The sequence below is a fragment of the Caenorhabditis briggsae genome (genome assembly GCF_000004555.2).
Source record: "Caenorhabditis briggsae complete genome, chrIII, whole genome shotgun sequence".
NCBI classification, from domain to species: domain Eukaryota; kingdom Metazoa; phylum Nematoda; class Chromadorea; order Rhabditida; family Rhabditidae; genus Caenorhabditis; species Caenorhabditis briggsae.
Window position 1 is genome coordinate 8497718 of NC_013490.2, and position 18022 is coordinate 8515739.

The following is an 18022-nucleotide window of genomic DNA, read 5'->3' on the forward strand; positions in this document are numbered from 1 at the left end:
CACAACTCCGGTTCTTGCCATTATGGTAAATATTTTTGTATACAGTAAAAATTCTTTCTGCTGTTAGTTGTTACTCCCTTTTTTGTTCCCAATGCAATAAAAAACTTTTTGGTCGGAGCCCTTCTTTATTATGCTTGTCTGAGAAAAAAAAGGTTGAGAGTATTTTTTGCAGTCTGAATACGGTAGCGATGTCGAAGCGGAGAGCCTAAATAGCACACAAACGGTGGAGACGCAGACACTTTTTCTCTGCGTCTCAACCTTTTTTTTCTCAGACAAGCATAATAATAATAAATTTGCATAATTCTTTATATAGTTCAACCTGGTTTCTGGTTTTGTGCCAGTTAGCTATTTTCGATGTCCACTTTTCTTTCTGGAAGCTGTGTTGTGAATCTGAACACTAGAAAAAACAGGAAAGTGGCAAAGAGAAGCGATTCCTCTTTGAAAACTGCAGCGAAACCGTAAAAAATTATTTCAAACGCCCGCGCTGCGCGTCAGACTACGGTGGTTTCTGGTGTTTGCGTATCGCTTCGAGACCTGCCTCAACCTGACCAGTGAATTTTTCCGCTGTCCTAAAATTTTTTGCACAATTTTCTCCTATTTTTTCGATTTTTCAGCAATTTTTCGAGGAAAAAACGTCAAATTTTGTTTTATTTTTCATTGAATCGATATGCAGTGTTGTCGTTCGCGCAAACTTTCGTCGTCTGTCAAAATTTTTCCAAAGGACACCTAAATACCTAAAACTTTGTCTATTTTCTCAAAACAGCTTCTAGAATCTAGAAAATGCTTCAAAAGTGAATAAAATACCTTCAGTGGAGGTTATTTTCACAATATTCTTGTTTAAGAATGCTCACGCGGGTTTGGGCCCGAGGGTTTGCAGATGCTTCAAAGAAAAAAACTCAACTTGTCATCAAAGATGGGCCCTCGCTTCAGGATTTTATTTCTTCAGGTACATTTCTCTTTTTTCAAAGCGAAAATTGCCCTGTTTCATTTTTCAGCGTCAGTAGCCGAAGCCGTAGAAAAGTATGAAGGAAAACTCAAATTGGAGAAGGGAGACAGACGATTGCGCCTACCACCGTGGCTCAAAAAAGAAAAGGTGATTCCAAATTCTAAATGATGTCTGTATTCGAAATACCGAATTTCAGATTCTTCCCTCAGAGAACGAGAACGTTAGTCGACTGAAGAAGCAATTGAAAACACTGAAGCTGGCAACCGTTTGCCAGGAAGCGCGATGCCCTAATCTTGGAGAGTGCTGGGGAGGTTCAGAAGACAGTCTGGCAACAGCCACGATCATGCTCATGGGAGACACTTGCACTCGCGGATGTAAATTTTGTTCTGTCAAAACTGCTCGTGCTCCACCTCCTCTAGATCCTATGGAGCCTGAAAACACATCGACTGCTGTAGCTTCGTGGGGAGTTGAATACATTGTCCTCACGTCAGTTGACAGGTAAATAGTTTTTTTTAAGTTCATCCCGTAACTACTGTTTTCAGAGATGACTTGCCTGATGGTGGCGCTGATCATCTACGTCAGACCGTCCAATTAATGAAACTGAAAAAGCCGGAGCTGTTAATTGAGTGTTTACTTCCTGATTTTGCTGGCGACAAGATAAGCGTCGAAAAACTGGCTACAAGCGGCCTCGATGTATATGCACACAATATAGAAACTGTTGAGCGTCTCACTCCATGGGTTAGAGATCCGAGAGCCAAATACAGACAATCTTTAAATGGTAAGTTCACCATGATCAATACCCCTCTTGTATTCTCTCATTTTAGTCTTGAAGTACGCCAAAGAAGTGAGCCCAAGACTGATAACAAAGACATCAATCATGCTAGGGCTTGGAGAGGAGGATGATGAAATAAAACGGTGCCTTGCGAATCTTCGGTCTAGTAACGTTGATGTGGTCACTTTTGGGCAATATATGCAACCCACAAAGCGTCATTTGCTCGTGAAAGAATGGGTCACTCCGGAAAAGTTTGATGAATGGGCCGAATATTCGAAGAAGCTCGGGTTCCTCTATGTGGCATCTGGGCCACTTGTTCGGTCTTCCTACAAAGCTGGAGAATTTTACTTGAAGAATGTATTGAGAAATAGACAAGCTTAGGTGCAATTCATTTGTAGGTAGTCAGAATTTTGGCCTGTTCTTGCCAACAATAAATTCTGATAATACTTTTTTCAAAGTTTTTTCTGCGCGTTACTTCGCTTTTTATTATCTTCGAATTTTCCTCTTCTTCCTCGTCTCTTGTCTTCTCCTTCTTTCAGCTTTTATACAATACGTTGCAGGGTAAACGATGGGTCTGTCGAACAGAGCGATCATCATTGACGGAAAGAACCACCTTCTTGGTCGTTTGGCCTCGATTGTGGCCAAGAAACTCCTCCAGGGAGAGAAGGTTGTCGTCGTCAGAGCTGAAGAGATTACCATCTCCGGAAACTTCCACCGTTCCAAGCTGAAGTACATGAGCTTCCTCCGCAAACGTTGTAACATCAACCCAGCTCGTGGAGCTTTCCATTACCGCGCTCCAGGAAAGATCTTCTGGCGCACCGTCAGAGGTAATTTGTTGTAACTTGATTCTCCTCACTACGTAGTTCGTTTTCAGGAATGCTCCCACACAAGACCATCCGCGGAAACGAGGCTCTCAAGAACCTCCGCGCATACGAAGGAGTTCCAGCCAAGTACCAGAAGACCAAGACCCTTCACGCCCCATCTGCCAGCAGATTCCGTCTTCAACCAAGAAGGAAGTTCTGCCTTGGTGAGTTGTGCATAAATAGGTTTATGAAACTGATGGTTTTTTTTTCAGTTGGACGTTTGTCCCACGAGGTCGGATGGCAATACCAGGATGTCGTTGCCAAGCTCGAAGCCAAAAGAAAGGTCAAGGGAGCCGCATACTACGAGCAAAAGAAGAAGTTGGACAAACTCGCTGTTCAAGCCAAGGTCAACGCCGCCCCAAAGATTGCTCAATACCAGAAAATCATTGAGGCTCTTGGATACAACTAATTCCATGCACAAATCTGTTTTGCTTTGGTATTATAAAATTGTTGACAATATCAATTGTGTTTTGTTTGAGACTTCATTCAGAAAATAGGTAGATGCTTCTTTCGATATTTCGACATTGCGGTGTCGATGTGACAGACTAAAATTGTAGGGAAATCAGTCATGGCAACTGTCTTGAATGAACAAGGATCAGTTGTCGCCGTTTCGCACGACATGATCATGGTGCGTTATAACGGGAAAGGAGTCTTATTCAAAAAGGATATGATGAATCGTACCTATAAACACGACGACATAGTTCAGTTCAGTGCCAAAAGAGCAACCACTGTAAGGCGTAAATAATGTGATACACTTCATATTAAACGGGATTCAGGTAGATATCGAAGTTGGAGATAAACTGTCTCAAATGGCAAACTATGAAATTGGCTGGCTGGGTACTGATATCAAATACATCAAACCAGGTCGATTGATCATGGCGGAAGGTGTGGTGATCAATATTCCTGATGAAAGAGCCCAATTTATGTTTGTTGATTGGAAATACACGAAAAATCCGCCAGGCCTTCCAAAAGTTCGTGTTCGCTACTTATTAGAACACATGATGGGTTTTTCAGATTCCGGGCTACAATAAACCACTTAACACTAATGTATTTATTACGAAAGCTACTGTTCGTCCGGAGATTGAAAAGCTCTCTGAAATGTTCAAGCCAGGACAACGGGTGAAATACGTTGCCAGAGAACAAGCACCAAACGAGCGAGGAGTTTGCTGGAGAGCAGCAATCGCTACAGATGAATATCATGACATTGTGGTGCGTACTTTTAAAGATAGTAGTCGTTTTTTATTCATTTTTTGTCTCAGGTTGATACTACCTATCAAGGTCGTCAAACTTACCGAGCAGTTCCGAAGACTGGTGTTACCCGTCCAGCCCCCCAGCCAGTAAAGACGCAAGCGAAACCAACTCCAACACCAACTGCAATCGTCAACAATCCACATTCTGGACAACGACCGTTGGTGAAACCCATTCCAAAACCAGCCGAAACGCCGAAGCCGGCATCTTCATCTGTTCTCACGTCAGCTCCAGCTTCTACCATCCCATCGACTTCCTCTTCCACACGGACCTCTTTTGACGTGGGAAAACCGCCACCAACCAATGGTTTCGATTACTTCGACACAACAGAAGAAGCTTGCAATGCTAGATTCAATGCTTTCGGTGTGTTTCGAAACATTTTTCTTTCCTTTAAAAAGTTATATTCCAGCCGCAAAATATCGCAAGGAAAATCCGACATGCATCTTCTCTCAAAAGTGTTTCGAAGGCTGTCTGAAAGTCAAATATCTCAACACCATTACTGAACAACTTTCCGCCATTAAAGTTGCTCAGAACTGATCTTTTCAATTTTCTACAACCATTTCAGAAAGGTGTTATTGATCTCTCATCATACTTCGTGGTCCATCTTGTGTTACATTCTTCCGGCTCTATTCATTTTTCTTCTTTTTTCTGTGTAATAAATTATGTATTTTTTTCGTTAGTTCCATCGAATAACAGAAGATTCTGTTTTCAATATCTCAACCATTCTATCCGTCAAACACTAAACACTTCTGATTCAGAATGCTGGAAGTAACAGCTACGCTGGATCGTGAGGTGGCTATTTATTTAGCTGGTGAAACTGTTAGAGTTACAGTAACAGTATGTAATTTGTCTCGTGGAAAACAAGGTGTCTCCGAACAGCTTGCATGGGGAAGTCTACAGCTGATTTGTGGTAGTTTGAACTAATTTATGTTGTAAACTTGCAATCTAAATTCAGAGAGAACAATCGGTGCATCTTCGTCATCTTCAACGTCAACAGCATCCTCTCGACCTCGTCCAACAACGTCTGTCACAAAATCAGCAGCAACAGTGTACTCATCACCACCGAACATTCTCTTTTGCGAGTTGCAGTTGGCACCTGGACAGTCGAAACAGTTTACATGTGACGTAAGGTTTAAAACCCAATAGCTTTCTCTATTCCACATTTCAGATACCCCTTTCGCGAAACGGAATACCACCGACTTTTCGAGGTCATCTAGTAAAATACTCGAACAGAGTCACTGTGGCAGTCTCTCATGTGCAAGAACATATCAAATCAGCTCATTTGCCTATCAGAATAATTCCATCGGTGGGCCTTGAGACGAAGTTATCGATCCATACGAATCCATTTCTTGCTTCTGCTCTCACCAGACCTTCCGTCGTTGAGGTATTTTTAGTTTTTTGGATTTTCAAAAATTAAAATCCTGAATTACAGACAGTCATGTCAACAGTGGACGATCTGACACAAGCCAGAAAATCACTCGCGTTCGCTCTGACTCATAACTCATCGACATCTCGTGTTGCTCTCCTGACTTTGCCGAAGAAAGCGTACAAGTTAGGAGATGATGTCTGTGGCTTCCTGGATTTCAACGGTGCAACTACTCCATGTGTTCAGTATTCAGCTACAATTGAAACTGAAGAGCATTTGATTGACGCTGATGTGGAGGAAGGCAAAAAGGTAGAAGAAAAGAACAATTTTTAATCAGTTGATATGTTTTCAGAAAATGGTGAAAGTTCATTGCCAGACGGCTCCTATCTGCACATTCTCTCCGGATTCAACATTCCGACTGAGTATCCCTCTCACTGCTACACCAACGTTCTCCACAGATTCAGTTCAACTAAAATGGAAAATCCGTTTCGTGTTCGTGGTTACTGAACAAGCATATGATGTTCATTTGAACGGTGATGTTGCGAGTTCAGCTGCTCAATAGGTTAGTCCATAACTTGTTATTTGAAACACATAATGGTTCATTTTCAGATGTTCCAGTGGAATCTTTCTCTTGGTCGACCGACCTTCTCGTTCTTCCTTGTAAACCACAAAATGCTGCTTTGATTGATAACACCTTCCCTAATCGAATCTCAATGACCGTCTAATTCCACCATTCCCTCTCGCCCTACTTGCGTAATATGATTCATGTCATACTTGCGGACGGGCCCAAAGCGGGCCGGGGCGGGCCTTGGCATAGTTTCTTTTAGGATTGATATTTTTTGGCCAACTAAACTAGATATGGTAGAACTCGACGAGCACTACAAAATGATAGTATTTGGGCCACTGTATCATATTTGTGAACAACGTTACAAGCCAAAAAAGCTGCAAATGCGGGCCGGGCCGGGCCGGTTTTTTCGGCCCGTCTGGTCTGTAACTTTGTTCACAAACATGATACTTCCTTGTAAACCACAAAATGCTGCTATCATTTTGTAGTGCTCGTCGAGTTCTACCATATCTAGTTTAGTTGGTCAAAAAATATCAATCCTAAAAGAAACTATGACAGAGCCCGCCACGGCCCGCTTTGGGCCCGTCCGCAAGTATGATTCATGTATTTATATTGTCGAATTAAAAAAAGTGACACCTGAGAATTTGAAAACTTTTGCTTTTTTTGATATACGAAAAAGTGCGGCAAAAACGTTATATCTCAGAATTTCGGCTCGTTCGAGCTACTTTCGCGTTTAAGTTTAGTTTTTTGCTGAAAAATAGATTCTAGAGTTGCTAGCGATCATTTTCATACCAAGAAATCAATATTTTGTTCAGAAAATCCCATTATTATCCTTGTCAGAGAAAAAAAAGGTTGAGTTGTTTTTCATTGTTTTTTGCGGTATTTTAAAATATATTCGACGAAATTTGCTGCAAAATATGCGAAAAGCTAAAAAATGAGTAAATTTAATATTTTCCCGCCGGGTTACTGTCGCACTCGTTTCAACTGTTTCCGGTTGTTTACGCTTTCAGATATTTGTTTACAAACATCGCATACACTCACGGGGTGAAAGGGTGTTCGCTTTTGAATGAGCGCGCTCCACTGCACTGTGGCGGTAACTCAAATGATATTCGTTGAGTATAGACTCACTGTCGTTAAACGTGAAAAACGTGATACTGAGCCTTTTTTATTTACAACTTTCAATGAGAAAACGTGACAAAAAAAAGTTTTTAAACGTGTCGCCCTTGTTTCTCAGCAGAGAGCGTTCGAAAAAGCGCAAACCCTGCGACCCCGTGTACACTTCGACTCAACCTTTTTTTTTCTCTGACAAGTTTAATAAATTCACATAAATAAATTTGTTATCTACAGTATCCGTTTTCGCTCCGCCCCTCGTAAATCGACACGAGCGCCGTCTCCGAGATTTTCAGGTGTCACTTTTTTTATTCCGACAATATCGTCTATTCAATAAAACGTGGTCGCGCCGCAGGTTGCAAAGTGCCACGCCCCTTTTTGGAACGCGTTCCCTTTTCCCCATACTTGTAACGGGCCGGGCCGGGCTTTTTCCCGAATTTCGGAGGCCCGGCCCTGCGGGCCTGTCATTCCACAAGTTTTGAAAATTTTAAAAAACACATAAGGGACCCTTATGTGGATTTTTTCACATCAAAAATTATTTTTCAAGATATTTTGATATTTTTTGATCAATTAGACGAAACAATCCAAAAACACAAAAAATAATAAAGAAAATTGTATTGAGAGCTCAAAATTTGGCTCAAAATGACAAAATTTTTGCAACCGGGCCTTCCGGGCCGGGCCCGGGCCTTGGAAATTTCTTCAGACCCGGGCTTTGGCGGGCCGGCCCAGAATTTTACAAGTATGTTTTTCCCTCTTCTCACGCGTTTCATAAAGGGGCGTGTCATTTTGCAACCTGCGGCGCGCCCACGTTTTATTGAATAGACAATAACTGTGATTGTTAAATAGTCTATAACATGTATTATCGTAACTTATTCATTCAAACAAAAAATATTTGATAAATTATTGCAACGAAAAAAGCAAGAATCAAGCATGTCCATTTGACGATGTTGACAATAAACCGCTCAACTTCGATCAGGACTTCTTCGATTTTCTTCTCTCCTTCATCTTTTTCAATAACGATACTTGAATCATCGGCGATCGACCGGTTGGCAGAAAAATTATTCATGGTTATGTCTAGAAAAAGTTTCAGCATTTTTAGTCTCAAAAAATCATATTTACCAGTAGAAACTTGCAAGCTCGAAATACGAACGTATCAAGTTTCAGCCACGTTGGTTTAGAAGGTATGTGGGGCAAAGTTGGAAGACGATAAATACAAACATATTCCAGGTCAATTTCAGGAAACCATTAAAGTATGCAGGACTCCACACTTATCACAATCATATTTATCTTCTTTTATTTTTCATGGAATTTCTATTTACATAGCAGATTAGTTTATGTGAATTCAAATGGTACGTTCGAAAATATATTTCATTAAAAATACCCAATTTTTTCAAAGATTTCGAATCAGAGGAAATTCTGAATAATTTCGAGGAGGCAGAAAAGAGATTGAATGCCATATTGCATGGCGATCATGAAAGATTAAATGACATGTGGGAAATAGTCAGAGAATCGATTCCAAAGCGTTGGACAGAACCAATTCCAGTACTAGTGAGTATTATTCTGATACAAAAAAATCGGAGCTTTGGAAGAAAAACGCCGGTGGCCGTTGCCGAAGGTCCCACAGCGACAATTACCGTAACCAAAAAATACTTTTAGTTTCAATATATTTTTATCACATTTCGTTTCTCAATTTTCAGACAATTTCTTCACTAACAAATTTTTTTATTTTACGACTCTTTTGCTGAAAAACAATAGAATACTCGACGAAAAAAAAAACTGGGAAATAACATTATTTTCAGGTTACTGTAGTGGTCGTTGTAGTATCTCTAGCCTCAGCCACCGGCGTTTCTCTTCTACTTCTCCGTTTTATTTGTATCACAATAGTACATAACATGTTTTCCAGGTGTTTGCATGTAATCGACCTGCTGCTATTCGTGATCATTTGGAAAAACTAATCAGGTAATCTTCAGTGAAAAGCTATATTTTAAATGTGATCTCCCTTTTTCAGACTTCGCCCTAGCAAAGAGAGCTTCCCAATAACCGTTTCTCAAGATTGTGATAGTTCAAAAGTAGCAGATGAAGTAAAAAAGTTTGGAGATCAAGTGGAATATATCAAGCATACACCTGGGATCAATGCTAATATCAAAGTTCCGCCGAGATTCAAAAAAAAGAAATCTTACTTTTATATTTCGAGACATTATAAGTTGGCGCTTACACATATGTTTTCAAAGAACCCATATTCAACAGTTCTTATTACAGAAGGCAGGATTATGAATTCTAATTTTAATTTGATAATCTATCCCAATCTTTCAGATGACCTTGACATTGCTCCCGACTTCTTCTCCTATTTCTCAAGCACTAGACATCTTCTGGAAAAAGATCCAAACTTGTATTGTGTGTCTGCTTGGAATGATAACGGAAAAGTTGAATAGGTCTTTCTTTTCCAATTTTGATATATTTTTTCAGCTAGAACATATTGACTGGAATGCCAACGCAACCTTGTACAGAAGCGACTTTTTTGGTGGATTAGGTTGGATGATGGCTAGGTTTTTTGAAATGAAGTATATTCAAAACAATGAGTTCTTTTAGGAGACAATGGGAAGAATTTGAACCAACATGGCCAGCTGTTTTCTGGGATGACTGGATGAGAGACCCAGCTCAACGAAAAGGAAGACAATGCATTCGACCGGAAATTAGTAGAACTGGTATGATGATCCATGGAAAGAAAGGGGTTAGCAAGTGAGTTGCGAGCATAGAAAAAAAATTAAAAGCTCTAGAGATTTTCAGTGGTCAATTCTATGCAGATCATCTGTCGAAAATCAAAATGAGCAATTTTTCTATCAACTTTGAAGAATTGAACCTAAATTATTTATTACCTGTAAGTCTGGGAAATTGAACTGGGAAACCAAAAAAAAAGAGCGTTCCAGAACAACTTCAAAAACAAGATGGATAAAGATCTGGCAGATGCTGTTTTAGTCGAACTGGAAAATATAACTTCTTCAAGTTGGAAACCTGAAGTAAAGAATCTGAAAGTCAAGTATGCAGTCACTAGTTTTTTTTGTTGATAATACTGATTCTCGTGATTTCAGAATCGTGTACACTGGAAAAGCACATTTTGTCAACATAACAAAAGAACTGGGAATAATGAACGAATTTAGAGTAAACTCCAAAATTTGAAAATTCTGAAAATAACTGATAATTTTAGTCCGGAATTCCACGCACAGCATACAATGGAATCGTCACCTGCTTCTTCAAGAAAACACGCTTGTTTTTAGTTCCAGATCGTTCTAAAGTTCCAATTTATGACTAAACATGATGATCTCAATTTTAAAATATTAATCTGTGAATCTTGCTGCATGTTTATTTGATCTTTTCGAATCGGTTCTTGAAAATAATAAAAAGTAAAATTGATAATCCATTTCATTAATTGTAAAATCCGAAGTTTGAGAAAATAAACGTTTTTCATGGTTCCAGATCCTACCAAGATTTCAGATTATAAGCTCAATTGGGGATCCAGTTTTTTCCCTTTTCGCTTAATTATTACTATGTTATCTGTCTATTTATAAATGTGCTACTTCTAATGTTTTGATGCTCAGCTGCTGAGCCTCAGCAGTCCAATTCCAAAAGTTCAACTTTCCTCGAGTGAAAAGAAAAATAATCGGTGTTTATTAGATCAACAGAGACATTTCGATTAGAGTTCTTTTGGTTTCACACGAAGGGAGAAAGAAAGGCAATTAGGTGATCACAAATCTTTTATCTCCGTTTTTTATATTCTCGCAACTACTTTTCGAAAAGTAGTGAAGGTGGGTTCTTTTGGGAAAAAAGGGAAAAAAACCGACGAATAGGAGAGATAGTAATTTTGGAAGTTAGTGGAAACTAATCAGAACACCCCAGAGAACTTTTATGACCCTTATGTGATTTTTTTCGATCAAAAATTTTTTCGAGTTTTGATATTTTTGATCAAACAGACAAACAATTCAAAAACACAAAAAAAAATGGAGAAAATTGAATTGAGAGCTCGAATTTTGGCTCAAAATGACAAAATTTTTGCTACCGGGCCCGGGCCTTGAAAATTTCAACAGGCCCGGCCCGGGCCCGGAATTTCAAAAGTATTATTTTAACCTAAAGAAAATCTCGACGAAAATATTTTCGGAGCTCTGGATACTGTAAATTTTTAGAAAAAATAATTTTTCGTTGGTTTTTTTTCGGTCGGTTGAAAAGTATGGACAATTCGTTAAAAATAGAATTTTAAGAATAAGAAAAAATCTATTGGATTAGCTTGATAACTTCGAAAATTTTTCGAGAACCTTCCAGAAAATCGGAAATCTTTTTGTCTAGTGCTTTTCGATATTTTTAGTCGAAATTTCCGCAAAAAAGTTTTTTGTCGGAGGTCGTTTTTTTGCTCGGCCCTGATGGGAAAGAAGTTCCAGATATTTCGACTACTGCTTACAGTCTTTAATTCTGAAAGGTATAAATATCATCGAAATCGCAGTAGTTCATCAGTAATCATTATTAAGTGTCAGAATCTATTAAGCTATTCCCATTTACTTCGGTATCAGACAGCCGAAGTCGTTTTCTTCTATCCCAATGTTTTTTTTGTTAATTTCGAAAGTACAGTACTCCTTCACTCCATTTAGACTCCACCCATTTTTCTTCAAATTTTTCGTTATCTTCTGATTCTCCAACATTTTCCTTATCTCCCTCTCTCTCTTTTTCCCCTTTTTCCTCTCGTTTCTTCGCCCCACAAGAATGCGTTCGTGTTCATTATTCCACCCATTTTCTAACATCTTCTTTTTGTCTTCTTCATCTTTTAATTACTCTTTAATTCATTACCATATTTCTTCCTCTGTATGCTCCATACAATAAATTCATTTCTTCTTCCTCTTCTCCTGATTCTTTCATCGTTTGAATCCGTCGAATCATCTGCGTCAACGGATACAAAAAATGTGAAGAATGGAGGGGCGAAACCGCCGAATCTGAAACTTCTGGAATGTTTTGAATTCAAGAAAAACTATTGGATTGTCGGACACGCTTTTCATACATCATCTGTTCAGGTGAGCTCAACTTTCAATTTTCAAAACCAATTGATCTTTCGTACTCTGAAATTGAAACTGAAGTTTCTAGTTTTCTTGAAACCTGTCTGTCCTTTATTTCTAAACTAAAAACCATCAATCAAAATCATTGGTACTTTCTATAGAACAAACAACTTCTTTCTTCTGAGATTCTGAATGTGAGGAATGTCTGACCTCTTCTTAGTTCCCCCAACAATCCATCATTTTCACTCTTCTTGATGAGAAACTGGCCGATAATCAGAGAGACCACAAAAAAACGAGGACGACGATCAGATGATTTCGTAGATTTCTTTCCAAGTTATCCTTTCCCAGGAATTCGAAAGCCACGTCATCTCGCAGAAGGTGTGCAATGTGTAATTTGAATCGCGCTTTTGCAACATTTTGAGGCAAATCTCAACAAATCATGTTCATGATAAGCGTGTTTTCTTATCACCTATATCGTCAGTCTTTCTCTCCATGCCAACACCGACACACATTTTTTAGCGATGACAAAACGGAAATGAATTAAGTTTACACTTGAAAGATTTTTCCTCGTTTTTGATAGAAGTTCAATGTATCCAAAACACATACTGAAAACCACCACGATCAGCAATAGTGGAAGTTGTTATCACTCTCTTTATCACCGGTTAATAAAACACATTGAAGAAAAAAAAACGGAGAAGTCAAGAATATCTGTTCTAAAAATGGAAGCGATTCTACTCCGATTTGTGATTTAGGTGATGAAGGTGTTACTATCTGGAGAATCAGTGATTTGATGATACTCTCTGTCTGTGACATGTCATTGAAGTTTGGTCGGTGTTTGAGAATGTTGACAAGGTATTCGATTAGAAACAAAATACGAAATACCTGGGAGAGAGAGAGAGAGTTCAAAAAGTTGAAGACCGGTTGAATCTGTGGATGGATTTTGGATTAGTCACTCAATACCAAGAAGAGGTTAACGCAGAAATATAGAGCTTGATTTAAGCTGGATGAAAAATTATATTTTTGCTTGATACATTTTCGGAAAGATTGAAGCATTCGAGGGTTGACATCTTTTGAAATGAGTCTCGATCTTTCAAAATTCTTTTCAAAATCATTTTTTTTTTGAAAATCGACAAAGCTCGAAATATTTTTTAACTTTTGATTGATATCAAGACTAATCCCCAAGTACCTTGGTAAAACCTGCATTAGAAGGACCGTGTCTAGGGGCACTTCAATTAGAGAGGCCCTTCAAACAGGGACGCACTTGTATTTTTCCCGGGGTCGCTGAGGAGGGAACTTCTATTCTAGGGTCAACGTTTCTCGGTGGAATTTTTTTCCACTTCACATCAGGGATGTGCGTAAAATTTTTATTTTACGAATTTCGTAAAACGTAAAATTTTACGAATTACAAGCTCTTATTATTAAGCAATTGGTAAATGGTCCGCAAATGTTGAAAATCGTAGAACCGAATGCTTCTATGGGGTTTCAACTATTTATAATTTTTTTCCTTAAAAAAATGCTAAATTGTGAAAAAAAAACATTCAAAGTTGGAAAAAATATTTTTAAAATGAAGCAAATTCATGCTTTAAAATGAGATGTGAGCATAAAATCAACTAAAAACTAGATCAAGAACATGAAAATGAACCGGAATACTGTCAATTCTGAACAAAAATGGTGAATAAACACTCATCCAGTTTTTACGAATTTTACGGATTTAATTTTAAAATTTTAAGAGTACCAAAAAACCTTAAAATCCGTACAATTCGTAAAATTCGTAAACGTAAAATCACATCCCTGCTTCACATCCATCAACAATTTTTTAATGACAAAACAAAAAGCACATATAATTCATTTAAAACAAAAAAAGAATAGAAAGTCAGTTAATCACATCAATCGAGGGGCCCTTCAATTAGATGGAGCACTTCTATTTCAGAGGCCCTTCTAATACAGGCTTTACCGCATCTAAAAAACAAACTAGAATTTTGAAAATTTCAGTTCAAAGACGAATGTCTCCGTATGTGCCTTACCTCATCAATCCGCAAAGCAAAGTGCCTATCAGCAATGCATGTTCCAAACGATGACGAATGTGTGATTTCAGATCAAAATCAGGTAGATATCTCGATTATTCAACAACCGATTTTTCCAAAAATTAGGTCACCAAACCCGATCTCTTCATTGAAAATGACACTCCTGGATCGTTTACTGTCAACTTTTTCCGCAATATTTGTGTGGATCCTCCAGATTCCGAAGGTTGGATTTAATTGAAAAATGAAAAAAAATATATTTTCAGGAGCCAACAGATTCGAGGCACGTCTTCAGGGATATAAAGGCGGAGAAGGAATAATTGAATTGGCACAAACGTCAGGGAGAAACACTCAAGTGATGGTGGTAATTTCGGGACTCAAAGAGAACTCGGTAAGATTGGATTCCAGTGCTCAAACACTTAAAAATACTAATCAGCTCTACGAAGTTGCTCTTTTGCCTGGAAGATCAGATGAAAAGGGAGGAAAGTGCCATAAAAAAGCCAGAGTGGATGGAGAAGAAAAAACGATAATGACATTGGAAACAGATCACACTGGGATGGCGGTTGAACCATGGCGCAATATGGATTTAGATATTTTTGAAGAGAATGTGATTGGATTGGTTAGCGAATCAGTTTGAAAATTTAAGAGTCATTTTACAAAAAATTTAAGTTTCCAGACTGCCATTGTCGTAGAAAACTCATCGCGAACAATCGTCGACTGTGGACCAATTCGTCTTGCCTCCTCATCATCATCTAACTCATCTTCCACTCAAGTTTCTTCATCTGAAAAATCTGAAATTCTCTTCTTTTCCACGGGTCTCTCACTCATTCTTTCTGTCTTTCTGTTCATGTAGATAACCAAAAACCATAAAAAACCATAAAATACATTAATTATTAAATATCTAAAAACATCCGATTCGAATAGAAGAGATTACTGGGATAAAATCACAGAATTCAGAGAGAATTAAATTACAAAATAAAGTAAAATCAGCGAAATCCAAATTAGACGATGGCAACGGTATACTCCAGCTTCAGAGTGAAGTATCCGGAAAGATTTTGGAATTCAAATGAGACTTCCGAATCGGATACATCATTCAGGGTTCCTTCTTCGTTGAGTTTGTTGGTGATCAAGTGGAGACTTGGAAAAACGAGATCGTTTCGGTTCTGGAATACTAGGATAGTGGAAAAAAAAAAATTAAAGTTAGAGGGTTCTAGAACGTCCAGGAGTCGGAGTAAACCTTTTTATATTCGGATATTTTTCTCTTCAATAATCTTTTTGATTGTTGATTAATTTTCTCTAAAGTAATCGTCGTAATTTTCAAATATTTTTCACTACAGTAATCCTTTTCATTTTTCTTTTTTCTCTATACAGTAATCCTTCCAAGTTTCGAGTATTTTATCCCTACAGTGGTACTTTCAATTTTCGAATGTTTTCGCTACAGTAACTCTTTCCATTTTCGATTTTTTTTCCGCCATAGTAATATTTTTCAAAATTGGAGCTCTGTATTTAACAGACAGTAACAAACATTCTGATCTTTATACCATTCATATTGTAAACCCAAAAAATTGAAAGAAAATGCTCACATTTCCTCTGTAAATGGCAAATTGAACTTCTCCGCTGGCTGTGAAATCCCACAACAGCTTCTTATCCTTTGGAACTTGAATCTTGAAAATGAACTTATCCGATGGTGAAACATCTTTATGGCTTGGTTTCGGACGTTCGATTCCATGGGATTTATAGTGGAGATACGGTTTGTAGTAGTCAGCTGAAGTGATTTTACGACGAATTGACACTCCCGTTTCGTCTCCGGGTGGTACGGTATTCACGAATTCTCCTGCAAAATTTAAGATTTCAAATTAGAGATTAAAAAAATAAACACTCACCTCCATACTCTTTTGGAACTAGCCATGCTGGCAGGAACTTTCCAGCAAGATCTGGAGTGTGGGAGATAATTTCGATTCGTTTCAAATTCTCTTCGGACAAAAATACTCGGGCAACTTTCCACAGAAGTCCAAGCAATCGAGGGGGATTGGTCAAATAGATTCGTTGAACCATTTCTGGGTACCTGAAATGTATCTGAACGTGTTTCAGGGTTCTTCTTTAAATTCAAATTTACCAATCTTGCCAGAGCTCACTTCTGATTTGCCACAATTTCATGTAACCGGACATTGGGTTGACCTGAAAAATAAACTGAAACAGTTTCAAATTCAGATTCAAAAACGAACGTAATCCGTAATATTGACAGTATTGAGATCAAAAATAACGATGAACTGAACGGGTCCTTTATCAGCCGACTGCTTCTTTTCTCGTCTTAAAATAAGTTGTTGAAGCATTTCAGAGTATCCAAAGCAGTGAAGAAGATAGTCACTGGTTTTGAAAGTTTTAATGAATTCTTTTGGTTGGGACCAAGCTCTTTCAACAAATAAAAACGCGTTATGTTCATCCGACCATTGACGATCCTGGAGTCTTGAAGAAGCAATGTACTGCAGGAAAGGTTCAATATCCGGAAGTTCGAAGAACTTCTCCGCAAAATCGTCTCCAACAAATCCAGCTGCTTTTCTAGATGCCAAATATGTTGCAAAGTTCTTCACGATTTTTTCCATATCTCCATGATATCCTCTCAACCAACGACAGAGATTCAAATCGGTGTTGACGTCATCAGGAATTCCATTTGGAAGTTTCTCCTGGAGCATTGCACGAACCGAGTTGATTTGGCTCTTTTCGAGATCCGAAATTGGCTCGGATGATCGGAATTCTGTTTTCACACCCATAATTACTCCTGAAACAATTAGAATTGGGAAAGTAAAAAGAAAAAAAACAAGAACTTAATTGAAAATAAATTTAGAATGATTCAATGTCTTAAATACTGAAAATGCATTTGAAAGTCAAACAATTTAGGTAATGCAAATGTAGATGGATAATGGAACAGACGGACGAGGAGGAATCACAAAATGGGCAAAGAATGGGATAACCGGTTTAGAGGGAAGTTAAGAAATAAGTTAACGGAAAAAGGGGAGACATGGACATGGACAAAAAAGAGAAAAGGAATTGTTTAACATTCAAATGACGTATTCAGACATATGAGGAGAGGATAGTTATAGGAATAGGTAGAGAAGATTTGATAGGTTTTGGAATTGAATTCAAAAAATTTAACTAACCTTTGGAAGTATGAAAAACAAACTTTAGGAACAATTTTTTTACATGTACTATATTTCACTAGAAATTGAAAAAATAATAATTTCAGAATTTATGTACAGTACTGTTCAATAAAATTTTTAATAGAAAGACGTATTTTTCAGTTGATTTTCGGCCATTTGTACCATTTTCAGGAGGCCTGAGGTCGGCTGTCAAGCTGTCAAGCTTCCAAGCATTTTGAAATTTTCAAAGTGTGTGAAACAGACCTAAATTGAAAACTTTGCATTTTCAGAATTGTTAGAAAATTCCCAGTTTTTCAGCTATTTGCCGATTTCTGGAAGACCCCTGCTTTTTTCTTACGTTTTCAGTACAAAAACGGACCAAAAGTGTCTTTCTCAATTGGCCAATAGCGGAAAAAATAGGAATTTTCAAAAAAAAAGTCTTCAACCTAGATTTGTTTTACATTCCAAAAAATGTTCAAAGTGATCGGAATGCCAAAATGGCTGAAAAACAACTGAAAAAATAAGTTTTTGTTTATCTTATTGACTGGTAATAAATATATTTTTTGGCGATTTTCGATTCAAAAAACCTGGAAATTGTTTGTGACATTAAAAAAAGTATTTAATTGATATTCCAAATGACCAACAAAATCACAGACAAGCTTAAGAAATGATACTGAAGTTTGAAAAGAAAGAAACCGAGAGGATGTCGGAAGAAAATAAAGAATGAAAAGAAGAAGAAAAGAGAGAAAAGGTGTCATCTTTCCCTCATCGCAATTATCGAAATCGACCATCTTTCGGGAGGCAAAAGTATTTCGGCCATCGAAATCGTTGGAAGAAAAATTAGAACATGAAAACGATTCTACCCTGAAACATGTTTGAAAATAAAAGTAATTGAGACAAAAATAACCAAAAGTACCAGAAAGGAGGGAAAAGAGAAAAAAGGAAAATGTACATACAT

The 18022-nt window shown here is 37.9% G+C and overlaps 6 protein-coding genes across 6 annotated transcripts; 5 read left to right on the top strand and 1 right to left on the bottom strand.

Annotated features, from left to right (window-relative positions):
* Nucleotides 1-843: 843 nt before the first annotated feature.
* On the top strand, nucleotides 844-2973 carry Cbr-rpl-16 (the record flags this gene model as incomplete). Its single annotated transcript, XM_002641442.2, is given in 9 exon segments — nucleotides 844-946; nucleotides 996-1093; nucleotides 1143-1444; nucleotides 1489-1724; nucleotides 1771-2093; nucleotides 2177-2294; nucleotides 2306-2545; nucleotides 2593-2745; nucleotides 2794-2973. Coding segments are annotated over 9 exon segments (1753 nt in total), but the record flags the coding sequence as incomplete, so codon positions are not given.
* A 176-nt stretch (nucleotides 2974-3149) lies between these two features.
* Nucleotides 3150-4366, top strand: CBG09781 (the record flags this gene model as incomplete). Its single annotated transcript, XM_002641444.1, has 5 exons — nucleotides 3150-3311; nucleotides 3358-3552; nucleotides 3596-3790; nucleotides 3841-4192; nucleotides 4239-4366. The coding sequence occupies 5 exons, from the start codon at nucleotides 3150-3152 to the stop codon at nucleotides 4364-4366; spliced, it is 1032 nt and encodes a 343-aa protein (XP_002641490.1).
* Nucleotides 4367-4588: 222 nt separating this feature from the next.
* CBG09782 lies at nucleotides 4589-5920 on the top strand (the record flags this gene model as incomplete). Its single annotated transcript, XM_002641445.2, has 6 exons — nucleotides 4589-4739; nucleotides 4785-4954; nucleotides 4998-5213; nucleotides 5262-5504; nucleotides 5548-5740; nucleotides 5805-5920. The coding sequence occupies 6 exons, from the start codon at nucleotides 4589-4591 to the stop codon at nucleotides 5918-5920; spliced, it is 1089 nt and encodes a 362-aa protein (XP_002641491.2).
* A 2202-nt stretch (nucleotides 5921-8122) lies between these two features.
* Nucleotides 8123-10180, top strand: Cbr-gly-14 (the record flags this gene model as incomplete). The annotated part of the gene is made up of 10 exons (XM_045244132.1): nucleotides 8123-8219; nucleotides 8267-8418; nucleotides 8774-8829; nucleotides 8879-9293; nucleotides 9337-9416; nucleotides 9460-9609; nucleotides 9658-9748; nucleotides 9798-9907; nucleotides 9960-10029; nucleotides 10076-10180. The coding sequence occupies 10 exons, from the start codon at nucleotides 8123-8125 to the stop codon at nucleotides 10178-10180; spliced, it is 1326 nt and encodes a 441-aa protein (XP_045094110.1).
* Nucleotides 10181-11720: 1540 nt separating this feature from the next.
* Nucleotides 11721-14780, top strand: CBG09784 (the record flags this gene model as incomplete). The annotated part of the gene is made up of 5 exons (XM_045244133.1): nucleotides 11721-11924; nucleotides 13899-14012; nucleotides 14057-14153; nucleotides 14194-14546; nucleotides 14604-14780. 5 exons carry the CDS (start codon nucleotides 11721-11723, stop codon nucleotides 14778-14780), a joined length of 945 nt encoding a protein of 314 aa, XP_045094111.1.
* Nucleotides 14781-14928: 148 nt separating this feature from the next.
* CBG09785 lies at nucleotides 14929-16698 on the bottom strand (the record flags this gene model as incomplete). Its single annotated transcript, XM_002641448.1, has 5 exons — nucleotides 14929-15090; nucleotides 15511-15761; nucleotides 15811-15992; nucleotides 16044-16105; nucleotides 16153-16698. 5 exons carry the CDS (start codon nucleotides 16696-16698, stop codon nucleotides 14929-14931), a joined length of 1203 nt encoding a protein of 400 aa, XP_002641494.1.
* Between the last annotated feature and the right edge of the window lie 1324 nt (nucleotides 16699-18022).